The sequence below is a fragment of the Physella acuta genome, unplaced genomic scaffold (genome assembly GCF_028476545.2).
Source record: "Physella acuta isolate Inbredline_101_S28 unplaced genomic scaffold, ASM2847654v3 ptg000876l, whole genome shotgun sequence".
Classification (NCBI taxonomy): domain Eukaryota; kingdom Metazoa; phylum Mollusca; class Gastropoda; family Physidae; genus Physella; species Physella acuta.
In genome coordinates, this window is record NW_026732393.1 from 406,662 (window position 1) to 426,751 (window position 20,090).

The 20,090-nt window shown below is 41.1% G+C and overlaps 1 protein-coding gene across 1 annotated transcript; it reads right to left on the minus strand.

Annotated features, from left to right (window-relative positions):
• Positions 1-692: 692 nt before the first annotated feature.
• LOC131952553 (transcription factor ETV6) lies at positions 693-15,587 on the minus strand. The gene is made up of 11 exons (XM_059315275.1): positions 15,529-15,587; positions 12,396-12,494; positions 9,791-9,929; positions 9,374-9,471; positions 8,627-8,777; positions 6,860-7,018; positions 5,788-6,168; positions 5,344-5,478; positions 5,032-5,123; positions 4,136-4,239; positions 693-1,706 (listed from the first exon to the last, which is right to left on the minus strand). Exons 2-11 carry the CDS (start codon positions 12,441-12,443, stop codon positions 1,601-1,603), a joined length of 1,413 nt encoding a protein of 470 aa, XP_059171258.1. The 5' UTR covers positions 12,444-12,494; positions 15,529-15,587; the 3' UTR covers positions 693-1,600.
• Positions 15,588-20,090: the final 4,503 nt, after the last annotated feature.

Genomic DNA, 20,090 nt, shown 5'->3' on the forward strand with positions numbered 1-20,090 from the left:
TAACGGCCACTAACTCTGGTGAAATGGCCTAAATAATACCAACTAGCCACTGTGTAAGATATGGGCCACTGGTTAAACTTCTGGCCACATTTACCAACCCAGCTTGTGAAGATATGGGCCACTGATTAAACATCTGGGCCACTGAGTGAACATCTGGGTCACTGAGTGAATATTTGGCCACATTGACCAACCCAGCTTGTGAACATCTGGGCCACTGGGTGACCATCTGGCCACATGGGCCAACCCAGCTTGTGAACATCTGGGCCACTGAGTGACCATCTGGGCCACTGGGTGAATATTTGGCCACATTGACCAACCCAGCTGGTGAATATATGGGCCACTGAGTGAACATCTGGGCCACTGGGTGAACATCTGGCCACATGGTGAAGATTCCCCCTCAAAAATTAAAACACATTTTTAGTTCAAACAAAAAAGCGTAAAATGTGAAATGCAAGAATAAAAACATGTGAAATTCAAATAGCTGTGCTGTACTTTTCTGTACTGTACTGTACTGTACTGTACTGTACGTGACGGGTCATGTGACTTACTGGACAACACCAAATCAACAAGATCTCTTGAGTGTCAGATGAAAATATTTAAGGCAATGGAGCGTGTCCGCAGGTCGTTCATTTCTTCATGCTGTGTTTAGGTAGGGTGTCAAACGTCGAACTTTTCGTGACGAACTCGAATACACAATGTGTTGATGGGGAGTTTAGGTTTTTTGTTTTCGACCACCAACCAAAGCTAAATTAGCGTGGGTTCTAAACCAGGTCAGACCAGATTGTTAGATCATGCTTCAAGCAGACTTCAGTAAAAAGATGATCATTCCAACGTAGTTCCAAAACAAAATACTTTTAGATCGCTTCATCTCACCCACAGTTTTAGAACCTTTAACCTGAGGCAGGCACAATGTACCATCAAACAAAGCAGTTTTAGAACCTTTGACTCGAAGCACGATGTACCATCAAACAAAGCAGTTTTAGAACCCTTGACTCGAAGCACGATGTACCATCAAACAAAGCAGTTTTAGAACCCTTGACTCGAAGCACGATGTACCATCAAACAAAGCAGTTTTAGAACCCTTGACTCGAAGCACGATGTACCATCAAACAAAGCAGTTTTAGAACCCTTGACTCGAAGCACGATGTACCATCAGAAAAGATTTGAGTAAATGAGAGTTGTATCAAGTTGAACGTAGGCTATGTCTAACCCACGTTACATCACGGAGATTAAGTTTGAAATGTGTGTGAAAAGAGAAATAAGTCCATGCGTGTTTCTATTTATAGGCCTCGTGCTGCTGTGAACTGTAAACAAAACAGGTGTGCTCGTATGTACAAACGCTGAATTGTGGGAACTGTAACCATCGTAGGCATCACAACTTGTCACTGAGAAACTGTTGCCAAGTTTTCATTGAACGACAGAATCATGCCAAGATTCTAGTGCATATACCAAGATTCTAGTGCATATGCCAAGATTCTAGTGCATTTGCCAAGATTCTATTGCATGCTGAAATATTTTGGTGGTTCAGAATTTCGGAGTGGCAAAAATTGGTCAGTTGTCAAGATTTCAGCGGGTGTCAAGTAGGCGAATGGTTAAGTTTCTAGTCCTTCCACCCGTGCGCTCGGCTGCCAAACATGAAGCAAAGTTTCTTCGGGAACTTTCCATTCTTAGGTACGGTCTCGAAGTAGCCGGCAGTCCGACAGAACCTGTGGGTGAAATGAGATGGGAATTATGGGATAGAAATTTTTGTTTCCAATATTTTGTTCAATTCCAATTGTCAAAATGATGATAATATTAGGATTGTGAATCATATGAATGATATAGTTATGGCTGCCCCATCTGTTTCTTGGGTTTTAGTACTTCAAACCCAAATATAGTATAACAAGTTCTCTGGTTTCATATTGTATCTGTTCATCTTATAGTAAAGTAAACAAAATGAACACATTTTTAAAAATAAAATATAACATTAATTAAGAACTAATTAGGGGGAGTACTATAAATTATTAGACTATTAAAGTGTCAATATCTGAGATGAATGTAAAGAAGGTGTGGACAGGAGGGGGGGGGGGGCAGCTGTTAGAAGCCACTGTGATCAACTAGGGGGTAGGGGGGGTAGGGGGGTCACTTGGATCAGAGCAATCAGTCATACCATTGACGCTGTCATTCGTTGGTTGTGTACGGCTAACCGGCCCTCAGCCCCCGGGAAAACAGACCGACGAGGGGGTGTCAATTCCCAATCAATTATCCGCGCAGATCAACCGGCTCTGATCCGGCTAACTCGACCGGTCATTACCGTGTGTTTGATAGGTCTGGTCTGACAGTCGATTATAGAGATGAATGACTCGAGTTGTCGGCCCTTGCAAGCAACGTCATCTCGCTATGACACCGAGGCTACGGCCGTAATGGCGGCCTTGTCCAATTAGAGACCACGTCAAGATGTTGACCATCAACAAAGCGCGGCTGATGCTCTCTGTCACAGGAGTGTACAAACTCATTTGGCCCGGGGAGGGAGGTGGCATGACGTGGGGGTCAGAGTTCACAGCACAACTTTTTCAAGTTGTATCTAAAAATGGTTGCACTAATGTGCCAATGGTTGCACTAAAGTGCCAATGGTTGCACTAATGTGCCAATAGTTGCACTAATGTGCCAATGGTTGCACTATTGTGCCAATGGTTGCACTAATGTGCCAATAATAGCACTAATGTGCCAATGGTTGCACTATTGTGCCAATGGTTGCACTAATGTGCCAATAATAGCACTATTGTGCCAATGGTTGCACTAATGTGCCAATAATAGCACTATTGTGCCAATGGTTGCACTAATGTGCCAATGGTTGCACTAATGTGCCAATGGTTGCACTAATGTGCCAATGGTTCCACTAATGTGCCAATGGTTGCACTATTGTGTCAATGTTTACACCAATGTATAACACCCGTCGTGTTTCTACAGTTTGTACCATTCTCCAATATTCGATGGCTTAGCTGCAGCTAACAACTGATTACAAAATCAAATGTGTAATACACGCTAATCAGAGATGTAATACACGCTAATCAGAGATGTAATACACGCTAATCAGAGATCTAATACACGCCAATCAGAGAAGTAATACACGCTAATCAGAGAAGTAATACACGCTAATCAGAGAAGTAATACACGCTAATCAGAGATCTAATACACGCTAATCAGAGAAGTAATACACGCTAATCAGAGATCTAATACACGCTAATCAGAGAAGTAATACACGCTAATCAGAGAAGTAATACACGCTAATCAGAGATGTAATACACGCTAATCAGAGAAGTAATACACGCTAATCAGAGACCTAATACACGCTAATCAGAGAAGTAATACACGCTAATCAGAGATCTAATACACGCTAATCAGAGATCTAATACACCGAACCCTAAATGAAGACAATGGCATGCCTGAGGTCAGGGTACCCACTGATAAAGAAACACTTAGAGGGTCCCCAATTTCTGGGAACACCTTGGGCCAGTCCTACGTGACATGCAGATAGCTGACTCAAGGTATAATTTAGTTTTGGCTTACCACCCACCCACACCCTCCCTCCCCATTAAACAATCCCCCCCCCCTAATCATTCTTATCTAGTGACCTTTTAAAACTTCCAATTGCACCCGTAGTCTTCTACAAAAACTTATCTAATGCTTATTTGTGTTTTATGGAATGTTAGTACCCCCCCCCCCCCCCCCACACAGCATACGACCCATGCGTCCCGTTTTAATTTCAGTTCACATAACACCATGTTTGCTTGTAGTGAAGAACGGTACTGGATCCTCACCCCCTCTCCTTGTGTTCTGAGTGAATAACTTAGATTTCTTACATTCTTCAAATGTCATTATTTTCACACTACGGGCCTTGTTTCTATACTTCATACACCATACAACTTTTATATTTAGTTTGGTACCATTGGCACCTAAAAATTATTTAATGTTTAAACGTTATAAAAATATTTCGCTTCACTATAGAAATATATCTTAGTGAATTTTTAAAGGTACGTTCGTTCATAGATGTGTAGATTGTAAAATTGTAGGTTTTTTAAAATTATTCTTAGGGTGTGGGTGACTGATACTGCACTAAATTTAAACAACAAACACCGCACGGTGTGAAACCCACCTCATGGCCCGACTGAGTTTCTCATACGTCATCAGAGGGTTGTTCTTCTTCTCTCCCCACAGCCTCGCTACAGCCTCGGACTGGACGAACCGGAACACGCCGTTCTGTGGGCGACACCAGACCACATGGTTACCATGGCAACAATTAACCAGAATCCGATAATGACATAATATAAAATCTTGCATAAAAAGGGTGTTAAATTGCTAGTATGTCTTGGTAACCCAATGCTAACTCAGCTCTAATTCAAGTTCTACCATAACCCTAACCCTAATTTCTGCCCCTAACACTGATTATTGAGATTATAATAATGCTCACAACCTAACACAACTATTTTCAGAAAAGTTTATAATCGGACATTGGCAGTTTGATAGTACCAATGTCCCTCTTGGTAGTACCAATGTCCCTCTTGGTAGTACCAATGTCCCTCTTGCTAGTACCAATGTCCCTCTAGGTAGTACCAATGTCCCTCTTGGTAGTACCAATGTCCCTCTTGGTAGTACCAATGTCCCTCTTGGTAGTACCAATGTCCCTCTTGCTAGTACCAATGTCCCTCTAGGTAGTACCAATGTCCCTCTTGGTAGTACCAATGTCCCTCTTGGTAGTACCAATGTCCCTCTTGGTAGTACCAATGTCCCGCTAGCTAGTACCAATGTCCCGACCAAAGTCCCGTGGCACCAGTTTGTACCCGTGGGATGACAAGGAATCTTGACCAACAAGAAACCTGAGAAAATCTCATCTCATGACCCTCCCACCCTGAGAAAATCTCACCTCATGATTCTCCCACCCTGACCAAATCTCACCTCATGATCCTCCCACCCTGAGAAAATCTCACCTCATGATTCTCCCACCCTGAGAAAATCTCATCTCATGATCCTCCCACCCTGAGAAAATCTCACCTCATGATCCTCCCACTTCAAAAGTTTCGGGTTGGTTTTTGGGTCCCTCAGCAGATCCCGAACAAATTCCCACAAGTGGTTCCCGTTCTTGGCTGGGGTAAACAAAACATGAGTTCAACGTATTAAACATGTGAGTTTTATGAGTTCAGTGTGTGAAATATGTAACAGCTTGTGTGCTAATGGCTGGTGCTAAAATGTCTAGCTCTAAAATGTCTAGTGCTAAAAATGGCTAGTGCTAAAATGTTTGGTGCTAACATGTCGTGTTAAAAAGTCGAGAGTGAAATGCCAGACTTCAATACGTCTGTTGCTTACTGGCATTGTGTCTGCCTTTTTTCAACCCCCGAGAGCTGGACACCATGACGTCACACAGATCTGGACTCAGCCTTGATGACTCGTCCATGTCCATTAATGATGACGTCATGAAAGTAGGCTGTCTTGTCATTGAATCTGGAGACATTCATGATTTAAAAAAATCAAAAGCTATTGGCCATTACTACACACTATAAACATTACATATAATTATAAAAAAAAGTTTGTTGATTTTTTTTCTTTTTATACTTTAACAATAAAACATAGTGATACTTTAATGAAATAGCAATGTTGGTTCGTAGTTCTATTAAACGCTAAGGAAAACATAGGTACTTAATATACCTCCTAGCCGTTCTAATATGATAAACCATTTATTGAAAAGGACTTAGAGACAGATAGACTCGAACCCACACCATCTATTGTCTACTTATGACAGGCTGTCCTTACCATCACTGGAACAGCCGGAATCACGGTCGTCGATCACGTGATGGTAGGAGGAGGAGGAGGATGACCTGGGTGGAGGGGACTGGACGGAGAGGGGGATGTTGAGGGGGGAGGTTCTGTAGCTGCTGTGTCTGAAGGCTGGGTCTGTGGGGTGGTGTGAGGGGTGGTGTGAGGGATGGTGGGAGGGGTGGTGTGAGGACGACATGGAAGAATTGAGGGAGGAGTTTAAGGAGGAGGGGTGGTGGCTGGAGCAGGGGGAGGGAGGGGTCATGAAGGAGAGGGACTTGGAGGAGAACGGGAACTCGATGTCGGGGGAGATGGAGTACAATCCCATGGACGGGATCTCCACCGTTACGTCATTTCCGGTTTGAATTACTCTGAGACCTGCAGAAGACAATCAACGGTCTAAGAAAGGCACATTTTGGTGCTTGAATAAAATGTCGATAATTTCATAAATAAGTTGTGGCCATCATGTTGTAGGCGAGTTAAACACAAAATTTTAGTGGTGTTTTGCTGGATGGTGTTGAGATATAATACAAAATTTTGAGGTGATAAAATATGGTTTTTGTAACATGGATCATTCCCCACTCCCATACACAACACAAACATACTAGTACACGCACACACACACAACCGATATACACATGTACTAACTCTCTAGAACAAGGTGAGAAGATGAATCGTGTGTTCACCTGGCCAGCGTGTGGCCGGAGGGCGTGTGTTGGAGCAGCTCATCAACTGAGGCGTGACGACAGGTCAGGTAGGTGGCAGGTACAACTACCTGTGTTTGATTACCATCCCGTACTGACAACAACACGGGAAACCAATCACTGCCATAGTATACTGACAACAACATCGTGCACTGACAGCAGCTTGCTATGTGACATGTCTTGATATCATGACATACATGACCTAAAGATGTCAAGAACCTACGCGATCTGATTTAAAGAATCTTAGGATGCTTTGGACCAGTATGACCTAGTAATGCCAGTGACCTACGTGACATATGATAGCCAGGGACCTAAATGACCTAAGGCTGTGGGGACCTAAATGACCTAATGCTGTCGGGACCTACCATCTGAATCGACCCCCTCCGACCTGTGGGCACAGCTTGACCTCCCAAAGATGCGGTCGCCGATGTCCTTGCTGATGTTGTTGTTGATGTCGCTGTTGATCTGGTTGAAGTTGTCCAGGCTCTGGTCACCGGTCACGTGGACAGGTTTCTCGAAGTTGACTGAAATATTGACAAGATGTCATGAGATGTCATCACCAAAGTGACATGTGTACCAGTGACATGTGCAAGTCAACATGTTCCATGTGTTAACTAGCTACATGTGCCAGTCCACGTGTTCCTAGTTAAGTAGCAACATATGTTTGCAACATGTTCCATGTCTACCAGCGACATGTGCCAGTCAACATGTTCCATGTTTAACAGGAACATGTCCCAGTAACATACACATGGAGGTTAGATAAAAAATAAAAGTTGCACCAAAGCGTATATTTAAAACAAAATCGAAACGATAAAATCCGGCAAAACATGTCTAAAATGTAGTAAAACACAAATAGAACGAAAGAATAAAAGAAAGCGTCTTCTGTAAATCTGTAAACTATAATTAAAATAATGCCGAGATATAATCGTATACTTTACCTAGTTTTCAGAATTTAATTTGGGATAATTCAGCTGCAAGACGAACACAAATTCGAAGATTTTTGTTTAGATATAAACTGACTAGGTTTTTATATATAGTACAACAGCGGATGTTTTCATTGCACGCATAATCAAACAAACTTAGATAATGAATGGCACATTTAGTTCCCTATTTGCACAAGATTTGAACTTGATTTTTGTACATTTTAAACGGAGTTTGGCGAAAAAATGAGACGGTTTTTTGAAAGAAGGAAGTAAATAGGTGGGTCCTTTTTTGGGGGGCCGCAAACATTCTGCTTCTCCGGGAAGGTAGGCAGATAGGTGAACACTGGGGTGGGGTGGGGGTGTATTGGGTGGGACAGGATGTGGGTCGGACTTAGGGGTGTGGGGGGGGGGGGTCAGATAACGTCTGGTTGTGGGGGGATGGTGGTGAATATCAGGACAGTTATCCTCAGCGATGGGGGGGGGGGGGGGGAGAGAGGGGCAGGATGTGTGGGTCAGATGAGCAGAGGCATGCTGGTAGGTTGTTTAGAGGGTGGGGAAGGGTGGGGTAGGGACTAGATAAGGTTTGGATGCATGAGTGGGGTTGGGTGGGGGAAGGGAAACGGGTTGTCTGGGGGTGGGGTTGGGTGGGGGAAGGGAAACGGGTTGTCTGGGGGTTGGGGTGGAGCCAACAAGGAAGATGAAAGGTATTATTGTGCACGTGTTTTGGTGAACGAGGAAGAAAGAAACACCAAGAACCAGTTAAGATTGAATGTTGATTTCACCGATACATTGAAAAATAAACACTGCACCAGAGGAAATGATTAAATGTAAATAATTATTTTCCTGTTTGTGGCGTTAGACTAAGTGTTAGGCTAGATCTTTCACACCAGTCGATACAACTGGAATGTTCTAGACAAACCTGTCGTTTTCACAAAAAGCCCAAAAACTTAAAAATTTGCTGTTACTTTTTGCCCAATTAGCTGAGCCAACCCGCTCTTGCGTGTGCAACCACTCTCACGAGACCCCCCCCCCCCAACCCTCCCCCACCTTTCCGAGCCATCCGGTTCCCCTACAATGCGAGCCCCTCTGTCCCCCACCCTCACTATCCCCACTTTTAACCACCTTCCCGAGCCCCCTCTCCCCGCCACCTGCCCCCTCTCCCCCCTGGCCCCTCCCTTACCCTAGTGTGAGCGGTCCTAGAGTACTCACTATTTTTCACCAGGTTCCTGAAGGTCTCGTACATCCGGCTGCCGTACAAGGGGTCAACGCTCTCAAAGTCTTCCCTGGACATCTGGTAGAGCGCCTGACCGGTCAGGTCTCGATAGGCCTCGCCCTGGACACGTGACCCGTCCAGCTGGTCCTAGAGTGGACAGTGGTCATTTGTAAGTCATGTTAGCTTCAAAATACGGTTCAACTTGAGAATTGATGATTTAAGAAAAGACAGCAGAAGATTTTCATGGCTAGAGGGTGACTTTATGACAGACCGACTCTGCAGCTACTGATGGGCCGCAGTAGTGGGACACTATTGGTACAACTATCATTTTATATGCCGAGGTCTCTGAAGCAGTCGAACTCTACTTCATCTGCCCCATGTGTCTTGGGCACGAACGAGAAACTATGTTGATTATGAATAGGTAAAACTGCCCCGATTCTAAAAGGTTAGAATTGGAGTGTTTTCGAATTGACGTTATTGATATAAACATGCGATGTGGTTGAAACCTCTGTATGGTGTAGCTATAACAAACCGAGATCATAAAGAGTTATCTCTGTTTGAGGGATTTAAAATACTAAGAAAATAAAAAGATGGGACGGGACTAAAAAATGGGATATCGAGAACAAACAAAATAGGCTTGATAGCAGCGTCGCGAGAAAGGGCCAATTTTTTTAAGCATTGTAATGAGATAAAAAATGACCAGTCCACTTATGCTGAGATTTAAAAAAATGACCATGACCTACCGTCTCGACCACTGAGAAGATCCAGTCCAAGACTTCCTTTTTGGTCCAGTGTTTGGGGTGAGTGTTGATCCAGCTACTCAGCTCACACTCGCTCAGAACTGTGGGGTCAAGGTCAACATGCGTCAGGTTTTATTGGGTGGGGTTGGGTTGGGTGGGTGAAATTTTAGTTGATGTCAAGTTAAAAATTTAGGTGACATATCGTGCTGACATTGATGTTTGTTGTCTTTGTTTTTTAGCACAAAGATGACATTTGCACTTGTCATTTGTTTAGGGTCATTGACTGATTTAAAGTTGACACAGAAACGCAACAAATTCTACGAAACATCCGGTTCCATTAAACGTGGCTTCAATCCTATAAAACTTTACCAAACTTTTGTTACATTAAGTCAACCACAATACAAACATTTCACCACATACCTGACTTGTCCTTGAGAAAAAACCGTTTGGGTTCGTCCATCTGCTGGCACGAGAGGTTGCTGTAGCTGTCATTGGTGTGGTAGTTGTCGAGTCCAGGCTCTTGCTTGATGCACACCTGACCTTGACCTAGTACAGGGGGCTGGGGATGAGTAACATTAGTTTAATGAACAACTCGGACTATAGAGTGAGCGGACATGAACGTGCAGGTTTTCTCGTCGGCTGGTGTCCACCGAGGTTAACATTACAATGACAAATTTCCGTAAAAGCTTCTCAATGATAAAACTACTGGTAAATCAATGTCTCTATTGTGCATACAGTCATAGTGACATTTTTCAGGTCGATGTTGTAGTCGTGTTTATTTGATATTGTTATTTTTTTAATGTGTACACTTAACTAAATTGGCGCTCTATTTTTAGATTAGTTTAACTACAAAACACAGGGTTTCCAAGTTGCGATCTGATGCTTTACATGCTTCTGTTCTAAGGAAACCCGACTCTGTGGTATCAGAGGTACCCCATGGTGACTGCGTAAGAGGGACCCTGTGGTATTAGGGTCACCGAGGTCCTGTGGGGGACAGGGTCAGGTGGGGGGGGGGGGCTGTGGGTGACAGGGTCAGGGAGGTCCCGATGGTGCCAGAGTCCTTGCAATGACACTGAGATCCTGCATTGGCAGGGATAATTTGACGTGAAATGTAAGAGATGACGACATTTAAGTGAAGCATACGACGTTCAGATTGTGCTAATTATAGATGCAGAAACAAAACACAATTTGCTATTTTTTAAGCGTGAGTATAAAAGTGTTTCCGGTACAGCTAGACCTACGCAATGGTCGAAGTTGGCAGCATTTAGTTTTACTTTTGATGTTTTGCGCAGCGTAATTTTGCTTGAGGCTAGCTTGAACCTAACTTGAGCCTAACATAAACCAAGTTTGAGCCTAACATAAACCAAATGAAACCTAACCTAAACCTAACGTGAACGATGAGTAGACTTAACATGAGTCTAACTTGAACCTAGTGTAAACCTAGCGTGAACATAGTTTAAACCTAACCTTAACCTAACGTGAACAGGGTGAACGTAGCGTAGTCTTAGCATGAGTAACTTAAACCTAAAGTAAACCTAGCGTGAACCTAACGTAAACCTAGGGTGAACCTATTGTAACCTAGCCCACACTCACCAGTGGATGAAGATACAGAAAGTGATCCATATCCACGGCTATCCACCGTCTGAGCTAAAGCGCACGTGATTTTCACTTTGCTCACCACCAAGGTCAACGACTTAAAAATAGATTTATTCCTGGAAAAATTACTTTTGCGTAATTCGGTGTAAACTATGAAGTGGGGAGTTTTGTAGTGGTGGGCTGTTTTCTATAGCGATCTATAGCAATGACATCTGTTAAGGCAATTTGTATAGTGGGGGGGGGGGGGGGGTGGACTGGTCTAGCACCTCTACTCACCAAACCACGCCCCCTCCATCCCACCGACGTTTTTTCCCTTTGTGTGAGTTTTCCATCCCTCTATAAAACAAACATTCGGAGATACTCGTCTATTTACGATATTGATATCATGCAATCAATGTAATCAGTAAATTAGTTAACTAGAACCTATCATTTTTAACAGATCCTAAATAATTGTCGATATTTTGTTGCAATGAAGCAAATAACAAAAGTTGGACCTATTTTCTTGAATTTCGATGACAAATTTTGACTTTAAGAGTTATTAATTTTTACCAATAAAATTGTTCAGAAAAATCCACAAAACATTTTTTTTTTCATATTGAATGTTGTCAATTGGTTGAATGAATGATGTTGATGTCAGTACATTTATTGAATGATGTCAAGAGGATGATTGAATTATGTCAATTGGTTGAATGAATGATGTTAACAGTATGATTGCATGATGTTTAAAATTTGCCATTGAATTGTCTTCTAAAAGTTTTGAAAAAAAGTAGCTTTTTTGCATTTGAAAATGAATTTATTTAGCTTATAACTTTTAAATTTTAGCAATTATCGGTTATTGATTTTAATATTGCCTTTTGTGGCTGACATCTTCTGCGTATCTGTCGTTAAATTGGATATAATGTGCGTATATGTCCTTACATGGGACATCATGTGCATTATGTCCTTACATAGGACATGGTGTAGCCTACAGATCTTTCATTACATGGTTGTCACATCATCTTATGGTTGTTGACCTTATCTTGTTAAAACGTGTGTTTGTCGGTTTGTCTGTCTGTGACCATGTCAATTAGAGGAAACTGCTGTTGTGACGTCAGTCTATAGTTGGAACTGAGCATGAAATAAAGTCAGTACTCACAAAACGGGTCTATAGTTTGACGTGAGCATGAAATAAAGTGAGTACTCACAAAACGTGTCTATAGTTTGACGTGAGCATGAAATAAAGTGAGTACTCAAAAAACGTGTCTATAGTTTGACGTGAGCATGAAATAAAGTGAGTACTCACAAAACGTGTCTATAGTGGGACGTGAGCATGAAATAAAGTGAGTACTCACAAAACGTGTCTATAGTTTGACGTGAGCATGAAATAAAGTGAGTACTCACAAAACGTGTCTATAGTTTGACGTGAGTATGAAATAAAGTGAGTACTCACAAAACGTGTTTGATCGTACCGGACGGGCATAGAGTAGCCCAGCTCCATCGTCTGGCTTCTAGAACACTCTGGCGCGTTGGATGGGGTCAGCACTTGCACCTGAAACACAAGGTCAAGGTCAGACAAACGTTACACAAAAGGTCAACTGGAGAGATCAGACAAAAGTTAACTAAGAAAACACAACTGGTAAAAACATAGGCAACAAAAGCTGTACAAAACCAAACACAACCGACTCGCATTATTGTAGTATAAAGACGTTGGTTGTAAACTAACATTTGTAAATTCATATAAGGGTAATCTGTTAACTGTTTTCATACAGTTTGTAATCTCATATGTTCATACAATTGGCTTTAAACAAGCTGTGGGATAAAGATTGGTTTTTCACGTCAGTTTAGTTCTAAAATTTATAATTTAATTTTTTTTCTTTGGTTCAGTAAATTTAAAATTTGAATGCACATTTTATGCTATACACTATTGTACAATAACTGTAGATAAATTATTTTTCTTCATTGATTAACTAGTAAATTACTCGATTAACTAGTAAATTACCCGAAAGGAAATTTAAGATACACAGATTAGATAGTTAACATACCTAGATTAGAGAAAATATCATTTGATACGTTAGAAAGCATATTTGGCAAACAATGACTTGGTTTTATGAAGTCAGTTCAAACTTAAACCAGCAAATTGACAAATTATAATTTGTACGATTTCAAAATGTTAAAACTAAGAACAGAAACATTTCCAAAACAGTTTTAACGAACAACCGTTTTAGGTTAATATTACACGGTCTTCTAGAATGTAAATACTGAGATATTATTTTATATAGTCCTGGATGCTAAAATATAGAAAAAGGACTAGAATGGAAATGTTTATGTTTAGTTTACAAGATGTTAAAAAGTAAAGAAAATAAGATGAACATATGTTGACTTAAGCTCTAATGATATTGTAAAACCGTTGTCGCTAAAACGTTTTTGAAAACAATTCTAAAATCTACAATCAATTTTACTTTTCTGATATACATATAATCTCATTTGCTCATTTAATTGCATTTAGAATCTTGTTGATAACAATATATTTATTATAAATAGTGTGATTATAAATGTTTACAAGAAACCTACCATAGCAAATTTTTTTTTTAAAAAAAAAAAGGACGCATTACATTAAAAAAAATACTTTTTAAAAATAGAATTGTGTTTATATCACTAAGTGTAGCAATATAAAAGCAGGTCAATAGTTTTGATCCTTGACCCCGTGAGTAGGTCAAGTTGTGTTGAACACAAACAGCAACCGATGGAATCTGGTGTGTTGTGTTGACTTTATCCTAGGGAAACAGGGAAATATTTCTCCCGGGAAATTTCAAGCCTAGATGGTGGAAGTGGCAGACGTGAATGATAAAGCTGGTGACATTTTAAACACGTTACGCCACGTGGAGTGGGAATTGTGTTACCATTGGTACAACATTGGTTCAACATTGGTACAGCATTGGTTCAACATTGGTACAATATTGGTTCAACATTGGTACAACATTGGTACAAAATTGGTACAACATTGGTACAACATTGGTATTTTTGGGAACACTTTTTTATAGCGTTTAAAAGGTACCAGAATATGACTGAAATATTTGAAATGTACCAGGATATGGCTGAAATATTTGAAATGTAGCAGAATATGACTGAAATATTTGAAGGACCAGAGTATGACTGAAATATTTGAAAGGTACCAGAATATGACTGAAATGTTTTAAAACTAACTAGAATATGATTGCAATATTCGAAACACACAACAAAAAATATTAAAATAATTGAAAATTACTAGAATATGGTTTACAAATTTGAATAAAGCCAGAATATGATTGAAAAACGCAAGTCTGCCTAAAAGCTTTGTGGATGTTGAATTTCTGGCTTTCTCTCTAAACTACAAATGGCAACTCCAAAATAGAACTATACTGATTTTAGTCGTGCTAAATCTACCGACAATTTAGTCATTATTTGGTCGCTCTTTCCATCATTTAGTCGCTGTTTGTGGTCGAGCGATGACTAGGTCATTAAACAGCATACGATAATAAACCGCATACAATAGCAAACAGCATACGACAGTAAGCAGCATACGACAGTAAACAGCATACGACAGTAAACAGCATGAGATATAACAACTAAAGAACTAATTACACTAACGTTGATGGGTCTCTAATGACCAGTTAGAACAAGTTAATTATTTTATTTAAAAAAACATCCTTACTCTTTTCTTAATCACAAACTATGTTTCAAAAATCGTTAATTAGGCCTGTTTAATTATGTGATTAGACCGGCGCCGGTGCCAATCCAAGGTGATGAGATTAATTACAATGACGTCAGCAAAATAATCCCACCAAAATGTGTTCGTGTTTGCTAACAAGGTCTAAAATGTATAAATCCTGTACTGATTAGCTCCATAGAATCAATTCATCACGTAATCCTTGCTTGTGTTGTGAGGTAGAAGTTTACTGAGAGCTAGCTGGACAGATGAAGCGTGTGCAACTGTTAATGAATCTTGCAGCGTCCCTGGTAGGTCAGCTCTGTAGGACCAATCGTCTGCTAAGTTGTGTATGGCGGTTACAAGTTTGGGCGGGCTGAGGTAAGAAACCTGCCCAGTAGGTATGGCCAGATTTTTCAGACTGATACAGCCACAGGCCCAGGCGCCAGGTATACCACGGCTGTTTGACAGGGGGGATTCCCCTTTCGGATAGCTATTTTTAGATTTCCCTTATCGTGGCGTGGTCCGGGATGGGAGGGACCCGTCAATACGACATTAGCTGAGTTGTTATGTAATCATAACACGCCGTCTGCGTTCTGCCGTTCCACTTCACTGATCCGAATAATAGCATTGATTTCGTGTGGAAGTCAAAATCAGGGGCAGTAATTCAAAATCAGGGGCAGTAATTCTAATCCCGTCAAAGACCAAACGGTAATTCTTTTCATCGGGTCGGGTTGACGCAGTTGTTGTCCGTTTGTGCAAGCTTTGAATATGTGGCCATACAAATTTAACAGTTTTAACTTTTTAATTTTTCGAAACAAGTCATCTGAAAAACTGAACACACCGACTAAATAGAAAATATACCGGGCAATACTTAAACAATGTAATCAATACTTACACAATGTAAGCATAACACATGAAGCAGCTCTGTAACTATCCAGTAAAGCAAAGTGTACATCCACGTAGACCCACATGGGTTAAATGACCCGTGTAGCAGAAATCAAGTGAAACAACATCCTCGTATTTCCCGCGCGCGACATAAGTGTAAGCCGGATCTTGAAGATTCTCCCCCCCCCCTCCATCACCCCTCATTAAAACATACTGTTTGTTTTCATTAGTGAAAACCTTCTTAGATAACTAGCGGGGATGTTCAGAGATGTCACAGTGGTAGTAGGGGGGGGGGGGGCAAATGCATGGGGATTTGAGTGTTATCAGTGTTTAAAAGGTTGTAGAAAGGTTGGCGAGATGCTTATAATTACAGTATTATTTAATGTTTTAAATTTGTAGAACAAAGATTGCAAACGCTTAGCATGCATGCTATACACAGCTGTAAGTTGCAACCAAAAGCGTCATACACAAGTTGCACAAAAAGCGCCTTACCAAGGTTACACTTTAGGGTACGTTGACAGTTTTATTACAAGGGAGATAACAATGAAATTAATAACATAAAAGTAAGGCCACAGTTATTTCAACATGACTAAATTCAGACCATTTATCACAGAAAGAAAAAAGTTTCTCCTGAAGGGAAGAACAGGTGAAGTTTTTCACCTGGAAAAGGTGGAGGATTTTTTTTTCTAAAGGAACCAACTTTAAGAACTAAAAATTGTATTGGTCTTATGTAATGTAGTTCGTCTGCCCTGAGTACCGGTGGGGGGTGGGGGGATATCAACACAGCCCCGAGGGGTGGGGCGTCACCGCAGCTATAGTTGTCCCTGCTGGAAAGCTTGTCACGACCCCTAAACTTCCTCATTACGATCTTTGTGTTTTCCGACGTAATTCATGCGGCTTTTATCTCGGTCAAGCTTTTCTGCGGGTATTCCGTGCTATTTATAGTACAAGGAAGGGAATTCCCACGAGCTAGCGGCAAGTAAAACGACGAAAAGGCCCAACATGGTACACATATGAGTTGATCTGAATGGGGTTTTCGAGAAGCTGACACGACAAAACACAAGTGGCGAGGCTGATTACGATGTTGCCAAGACCAGACCAAACATCCAATCACATGAAAGTCGCACCAGAACCTCAGAGATAATAGCAGTGTGTCTGAATCTTCCGCTGAGGTATTGCGACATCCTGACTTCCGCTATCAGCACCAAGGTTGTGATAGTTCAACGGTCTGAGTTCCCTAATGTGATAGTTCTACGGTCTGAGTTCCCGTTACCTCCTACTGAGAGAGGATAGACAAATTGTTTGGCTTAACCCATCGGATGTTGACTCTTTGTTTCCCGGTTCGCTTCTCGCTTCAAATGAATGAAAACACAAAAATGTCGAAAATTATTTGCTTCTCAGATTATAAACACAGGTTGTCCTTTGTTATTTCTACTAAATAAAATCATGTGAGCATGCTTTTAATGAATGACGTTTGGCTAACAATAGAATGGATATTTGACTGATTTGTTGTCTAACAATAAAATAGATGTTTGATCAAGTGCCACCTTGGCACCATAAAGTCCAATCGCCAGACATATCTCTCGTGCTAATCTTGGACTGAAGCCGCACATACCAATTTCATTTTGCTGATAGCCGTACATTACATTGACGTACACACTCAACAAAGTTCACTTCAACACACATCAACAAAATCTAGATCACCACACATCAACAAAAACAAGACCACCACACATCAACAAAATCTAGACCACCACACATCAACAAAATCAAGATCACCACACATCAACAAAAACAAGACCACCACACATCAACAAAGTTCAGATCATCACACGTCAACAAAGCAGAGGCGTAGCGACCCTTCCCGGCGCCCGGGGACAAACTTTTCGATTTTCACCCACCCCCCTCAAACTTTCGATTTGCACCCCCCTCAACCTCCTTTCAATTTATTTTTCCAACCCATTTTGGCGCCCCCTAAGGTCGGCGCCCGGGGACATATGTCCCCCCCCCCTCGCTACGCTACTGCAACAAAGTTCACATCACCATACACCACCAACTCACAAACCTACCCAACCATCACCCATTACCCAAGAGGAACATATGACATCATAATGGCTGTTTGCATTTTGATAAAGATGTAATACAATATCTTTAAGGAACACTAACATTCGTAGACCCAAATAACACCCCTTTGAACACATCACTCAATGTTCTGTTTCATCTGCAATACAACGATACTTTCCGCAAACATTACATCAATTTCTATTTTTAGCGCCCAAGGGGGAGGAATAATTAGTCGATGGCTATAATTAGCCGATTTCCAATAAACTTAAGTTTTACATGGCCGCATAACTTTGACGTAGGTTCTACCAAACACTCCTTAGGACTATATCAGAATATCTTTAGATACCCGGCATCCGGTAGCCAAAAGACTGGAAATTCCCGGACTTTGATCTACACATACTTTGAAGACACATAGCTATAGCCAGCTCTGTGGTATATTTGAAAACTTTTTTTATTATAAGCTTTTTCAAACGAAGGAATGTAAAACATTTTGTAAGGATATTGTCACAGGTTATATATATATATATCTATATATCTATATATATATCTATATATATATATATATATATATATATATATATATATATATATATATATATATATATATATATATATATATATATATATATATATATATATATATATATGTACATATATATATATATATATATATATATATATATACATATACATATATATATATATATATATATATATATATATATATATATATATATATATATATACATATACATATACATATATATATATATATATATATATATATATATATATATATATATATATATATATATATATATATATATATATATATGATAGATAGATATATAGATAGATAGATATATAGATATATAGATATATTATATTATATTGCCTGTGAGTCTGCCTGTCTACAGTATTCTATCAACATGCGCTACTCCTGTAAAGACAATGATTCATTAATTAAGTGGGGGTTTTCATCAAATATAGAGAGAGATTCCCCTTTAGTCAACTCTGAGCAGTTTGTTTTGCCCAATACAATATTACAAACAAAAGCAATACACGTTTTGTGTACGATAAGAAGTTGATTGTGAGTGAACGAAAATTTTCTGGGTGTGGACTTAAAAATTTTGGGTGTGAAAGAAAAATGTGGAGGGAAGGGCCGAAGATAGTTGTGTTTGAACAGAGGATTTTAAAAGTGAACCACTAAACTTTCCCACTAAGACGGACGTCCCTCCTCATTTCCACGAAGTACCAAGTTTAGTAGTCATGTAGCGGGTAGTTTCGTGTTGGTGGTGGTGAGTGTGTATCCGGTGTTTTGTGGTGTGTTGCTGGTGTGTTGCTGGCATGGTGGTGGTGTGGTGGTGGTGTGTTGTCAGTGTGGTGGTGGTGTGTTGCTGGTGGGTTGCTGGTGTTTTGCTGGTGTGTTGCTGATGTGTTGCTGGTGTGTTGCTGGTGTGTTGCTGGTGTGTTGCTGGTGTGTTGTCAGTGTGTTGCTGGTGTTTTGCTGGTGTGTTTTCAGTATGTTGCTGGCGTTTTGCTGGTGTGTTTTCAGTATGTTGCTGGTGTTTTGCTGGTGTGTTTTCAGTATGTTGCTGGTGTTTTGCTGGTGTGTTTTCAGTATGTTGCTGGTGTTTTGCTAGTGTGTTTTAAGTATGTTGCTGGTGTGTTGCTGGTGTGTTGCTGATGTGTTGCTGGTGTGTTTTCAGTGTGGTGGTGTGTTGCTGGTGTGTTGTCAGTGTGGTGGTGGTGTGTTGCTGGTGTGTTGCTGGTGTGTTGCTGGTGTGTTGCTGGTGTGTTGTCTGTGTGGTGGTGGTATGTTGCTGGTGTGTTGCTGGTGTGTTGCTGGTGTGTTGTCTGTGTGGTGGTGGTGTGTTGCTGGTGTGTTTTCAGTGTGGTGGTGGTGTTTTGTCAGTGTGTTGCTGGTGTGTTGCTGGTGTGTTGTCAGTGTGGTGGTGGTGTGTTGTCAGTGTGTTGCTGGTGTGTTGCTGGTGTGTTGTCAGTGTGGTGGTGGTGTGTTGTCAGTGTGTTGCTGGTGTGTTGCTGGTGTGTTGTCAGTGTGTTGCTGGTGTGTTGCTGGTGTGTTGTCAGTGTGGTGGTGGTGTGTTGTCAGTGTGTTGCTGGTGTGTTGTCAGTGTGGTGGTGGTGTGTTGTCAGTGTGGTGGTGGTGTGTTGTCAGTGTGGTGGTGGTGTGTATCAGTGTGGTGGTTGTGTGTTGCTGGTGTGTTGCTGGTGTGTTGCTGGTGTGTTGTCAGTGTGGTGGTGTGTTGCTGGTGTGTTGCTGGTGTGTTGCTGGTGTGTTGCTGGTGTGTTGCTGGTGTGTTGCTGGTGTGTTGTCAGTGTGGTGGTATGTTGCTGGTGTGTTGCTGGTGTGTTGTCAGTGTGGTGGTATGTTGCTGGTGTGTTGTCAGTGTGGTGGTATGTTGCTGGTGTGTTGCTGGTGTGTTGTCAGTGTGGTGGTGGTGTGTTGTCAGTGTGGTGGTGGTGTGTTGCTGGTGTGTTGCTGGT

Excerpts from the sequence above, each read along its gene's own strand:
- LOC131952553 (XM_059315275.1), bottom strand. The coding sequence starts at position 12,443 with ATGGAGCTGGGCTACTCTATGCCCGTCCGGTACGATCAAACACGTTTT. Across the intron at positions 9,930-12,395 it reads GGTACGATCAAACACGTTTT|CCCCCTGTACTAGGTCAAGG; the intron begins GTGAGTACTCAC and ends ACTCATCCCCAG. Across the intron at positions 9,472-9,790 it reads TTTTCTCAAGGACAAGTCAG|TTCTGAGCGAGTGTGAGCTG; the intron begins GTATGTGGTGAA and ends TTGACCCCACAG.